The sequence below is a fragment of the Bison bison genome, unplaced genomic scaffold (assembly GCF_000754665.1).
Source record: "Bison bison bison isolate TAMUID 2011002044 unplaced genomic scaffold, Bison_UMD1.0 scf7180017864371, whole genome shotgun sequence".
Taxonomy (NCBI): Eukaryota; Metazoa; Chordata; class Mammalia; order Artiodactyla; family Bovidae; genus Bison; species Bison bison.
This window is the reverse complement of record NW_011494943.1, coordinates 7,511,035-7,515,414: the sequence shown is the minus strand read 5'-3', so window position 1 is coordinate 7,515,414 and position 4,380 is coordinate 7,511,035. Positions and strand designations below refer to the sequence as shown.

Here is a 4,380-nt window from a genome sequence, read left to right as displayed (position 1 = left end):
TACGGCTGAGACTGTCAAGAAGCCCCAGCCCTCCCTCCCCACCTGCTTAACCTGACCCCAGGCTCCGGCTACCTCGGTCCCCAATGATGACAGTGGCACACTGGGGCTGGCCCAGGCGGGCCCCGAACTTGGGGTTGCTGAGTTGGATGTAGAAGCGGCGGGTCTGGGGGCCCCGCAGGAGGGAGTCCATCTCCTGCAGCTCCAGGAGCTTCACCTGCAGCTCCTTCCAGGTCTCCCCAGGTTGGAACAGCAGCTCACCCTCCATGGGGATGTAGTCCTAGGAGTGGGAAGGGGTCAGAGTTGGAGCAGGCCTGGGAGATGAGCCAGGGCCACACGCTCCACCCCCACCCGACAGCCAGTGCAGAGACCCTCACGCAGACTCTCCCACGTGGACACCGGAATGGCTCCTGTTTATACAGCACCTCTTGTGCATCAAGTACTTTACAGATATTAACTCATTTCTTCCTCAGGGCAGAGTGAGGTAGAGATATTACTGTCCCCATTTTACAGATCAGGTAACTGAGGCACACAGAGGTAAAGAAAGATGCCCAAGTTCACACAGGTAGTTGTGGTGGAGCTGAGATTTGAACCAAAGTACAGAGAGACAAGGATGCAGATACAGGGGGGTCCCACACAGGCAGGCACTCAGCCAGGGGAGCTGAGATTTGCAGGCCTCACCTAGGAGGGAGGAACTGTTCCCCGCCCTGGGGCTCTGAAGTCTGAATCCCACCAGCCCCCCGGCCCTGCCTCCTGGGTGGGGTGCTTCTATTACCTCCAGTTTTTATTTTTCAATGCCCTAGAGCTTTTTCCTGAATGTCTTGGGATTAATGTGTACCTATATGGGGCAGATAGATTGCAGTGTGTAGGGGGAAGCCTTTTCACATAATTCCACTAGGTGGCGCTGTAAGCTAACATTCAGATTCTTTGCTAGCAGTCCAGAGCCACCAGGGAAGCCCAAAAATGTAAGGATGGAGGTACTGGGGATTGAACCCAGGGCCTCATGCATGCTAAGCATGCGCTCTACCACTGAGCTATACCCCCAGGCATATATCTGTATATACATACATGTATACATTTGTATAGAAAAAGAGAAAGCAACTTTCAACAGTGGGTGCTAATTTTATTAGTCTTTCCATTCTGCTGTAGGTTTGAAGTTTTTCAAAATAAAAAGTTGAGAAATATTTTAAAATGTTAAAAAACATAGTTCACTACCAAAGGATCTTTATAAAGGGCTTCCCTAGTGGCTCAGATGGTAAAGAATCTGCCTGCAATGCAGGAGACTCAGGTTTGATCCCTGGGTGGGAAAGATCATCTGGAGGAAGGAAAGGCAACCACTCCAGTATTCTTGCCTGGAAAACTTCCATGGTCAGAGGAGCCTGGTGGGCTGCAGTCCATGGGCCACAAAGAGTCGGACATGACGGAGCGACTTAACACTTTCACTTTTTCACTTTCAGTGACGTTATGGTTGTACAAATTCCTTTTTGGAATTTTTACTGGGAGCATTAGAGCAGTAATAAGAACTATTCCTACCTATAAAAAGAAATAAAGAATAGGGTGTGTGCGCACACTTGCTCTCATGATTGCCAAGTGGGTCTGCAGGCCAGTGCGACTAACCTTTTTTACTTTTTGAGTGAAGTTTTTTTGTTACGTTTTTAATTTTGGGCCACACTCTGTGGCACATGGAACTTCCCCAGACCAGGATCGAACCCATGCCCCCTGCAGTGAAAGCGCAGCATCGTAACCACTGGTCCAAGAGGAAAGTCCAGTGAAGTTTTGATATGAATATTTCTACTTTTAAAATGTTGGTAATAGGTATAAAATAGATAACTAATAAGAATCTATGGTATAGCACAGGGAACTCTACTCAGTACTCTGTAATGACCTATCTGGGAACAGAATCTAAAAAAGAGTGGATAGATATATGTCTATGTTTAACTGATTCACTTAGCTATACAGCAGAAAAGCAATATGGTAAATCAACTGAATGCCAATAAAAAAATTAATTTAAAAAAATTGGTAATGGTAATAGGGAATTCCCTGGCAGTCCAGTGGTTAGGACTCTGCAATTTCATTGCCAGGTTCCTGGGTCCAGGTTTGATCCCTGGTTGGGGGACTAAGATCCCACAAGCCACACAGCATGGCCAAAAAAATCAAAATACACAAAACGTTGGTAATTAATTTAGAAAAACAGACATATAAGCCAAACTAAGCAGGGACATGGCTGTTGTCTGAGAGTGATTAAGTTGTGAAAAAGTGATAAAGTTGACACCAGCCCACCACGCGGCCCTCCCTGCCCTGAAGGATTGGTCCTATGGCCTGGCTGACAGAGGGCCTGCCTGGCAATGACAGCCTGGGGACATAAGGCCTGTGATCCCCCGTCAACAAGGCCAGAGTCCCTGGGCCATGGCAGAGGGGGCAGTCTATTTCTTTGAAGAGTGTCCGGGTGGATCCTGGAATGTTGCAAGGGGGACACGGATGGTCTGGACATGATGAGGCCTTATTCAGGGCATCACTGGCCTTTTTGGTGAAAGTGAAAGTGAAATCGCTCAATCGTGTCCGACTCTTTGCCACCCCATGGACTGTAGCCCACGAAGCTCCTCTGTCCATGGGGTTTTCCAGGCAAGAAGAGGAAACTTCCTTCTCCAGGAGATCTTCCCAACTCATTTGAAAAGACCCTGATGCTGGGAAAGACTGTAGCCGGGAGGAGAAGGGGACGCAGAAGATGAGATGGCTGGATGGCATCACCGACTCAATGGACATGAGTTTGTGTAAGCTCCGGGAGTTGGTGATGGACAGGGTAGTCTGGGGTGCTGCAGTCCATGGGGTCGCAAGGAGTCAGACACGACTGAGCAACTGAACTGAACTGATGCCCCTGCTGCAGGGTGGCAGGGGAAACGTGTCCTTGGGAGGCCAGCCTGTGGCACCACCAGCATCCAGAGACCCAGGATGCCGCTGTGTCCAGCCCCCACTGGGCCCTTGGGATGTGCCTGACCTCGTGGCAAGGACTCACCCGGTTGGCCTTGGCGGTGTTGTCCTGCGTGCGGTAGGAGACCTGTGATTTGCCGCTGTCCAGGATGCGCCGGACCACGGGGATGCGGGCAACGTGCTCCCCGCTGCTGACCAAGTACTCGGGCTGCTCAAAGGACACGATCCCGCTGGCTGCAAGGAGCCAGGCGCTGGTCAGGGGTCTTGACCACAGTCCCCCTCTCAGCCCCTGCCCTCCCTCTGGCCCAGCCCGGTCCAGACTTCAGGAGTCTGCTTATCACCCTCAACCCTCTGCTCTCTAGGGAGGGTGGACAGAGGTGCTGGGAAAGTCTTCCAGGAAAAGTTGACAAGGCTGGAACAGTGTCCAGCTGACATCCTGGACGGTTTGGGGCAGAGAAGGGAGGCCAGGCAGCGGCAAGACCAGAGATGAGGGCTGAGACTGAGGACCGGGGCAGAGCAGGCCTAAGTCCTGCGGCAAGTGGGGAGGAGGGGTCAGCGACCAGAACAGGCCCTCCGGACGCTGGAAGGATGGTTATGAACAAGTCCAGGTTCCCCGAGGAACTAGCAGGGAAGGCAAGGTAGGTGACGGTGGTTTGACGCCTTGCCCGCCCTCTAGGTAGGCCTGGGCAGAAAAAGCCCCAGGTCCCTTCTTGCTCTGATGTCCTGGCATCCTGGGGACCCATTCAGTCTCAAGTTCAAAGGCCACAGGACAAGGAGAGGGTCGTGGGACGGTTCTAGGAGAACTCAGTACCCTCTGGTGATGATAAGAGAAGCCCCACACTGAGCGCTTATGAGAGAGGTACAGCCACAACCCCCTCAAAAGAGCCTGATACCCATTATGCAGATGAAGAAACCAAGGCTCAGAGGTTGAGTCGCTTGCCTAGGCCACATGGCCAGGTCCCACTTCCACTTGGATTGAGGAGAGACAAGGGTCCCAGAGTCCCCTTTGGCCCCCATCCTGACCGACCTTGCTCCTTGATGATGGTGATATTGACCAGGCGACGTCCGAGGGTGGCGGTGCCCACAGGCACGTCGATGGCCTCCACCAGCAGCTGCTTCTCGTCGTCGTCCTCGGGCCGGATAAACAAAGGCACCCGCACGTCCACCAGCTCCACGCCCTCCTGGAATTCCACCATGCCCCGGGCATCTGGTGGGGAGCCGTCAGACAGGCGTCAGGGGGCCGCACGGGGGTGGGAGCTGAGAGGGAGGAGCACAGAGAGCCTGCCCACCTACCCTGGTCTGCGGTGAGTGTGTAATAGCCGGGGGCCACCTTGAGCTCATGGAAGGCCCCCTGCTCCACGTGCTTCTCCGTCAGCTTCAGCAGGGCCTGCTTGGCCGAGCGGGGAGCCATCAGCACAGTGTCCACAATGGTGTGGTCCTGCCTGGGGGCGGGGC

General features: G+C 53.3%; 1 protein-coding gene and 1 non-coding gene across 3 annotated transcripts in view; both read right to left on the bottom strand.

The window, feature by feature from the left end:
- ITGB4 (integrin, beta 4) overlaps nucleotides 1-4,380 on the bottom strand; it is a 33,352-nt gene that overhangs the window by 10,462 nt on the left and 18,510 nt on the right. For both annotated transcript variants that reach the window (XM_010856178.1, XM_010856179.1), the window contains exons 24-27: nucleotides 4,219-4,367; nucleotides 3,953-4,132; nucleotides 3,011-3,159; nucleotides 73-277 (exon numbers count right to left, since the gene is read on the bottom strand). In XM_010856178.1, coding sequence (XP_010854480.1) covers nucleotides 73-277; nucleotides 3,011-3,159; nucleotides 3,953-4,132; nucleotides 4,219-4,367 — 683 coding nt within the window. The remainder of the gene's footprint in view (nucleotides 1-72; nucleotides 278-3,010; nucleotides 3,160-3,952; nucleotides 4,133-4,218; nucleotides 4,368-4,380) is intronic.
- TRNAA-AGC lies at nucleotides 970-1,041 on the bottom strand. The gene has a single exon. It is a non-coding gene; the product is annotated as a tRNA-Ala (tRNA).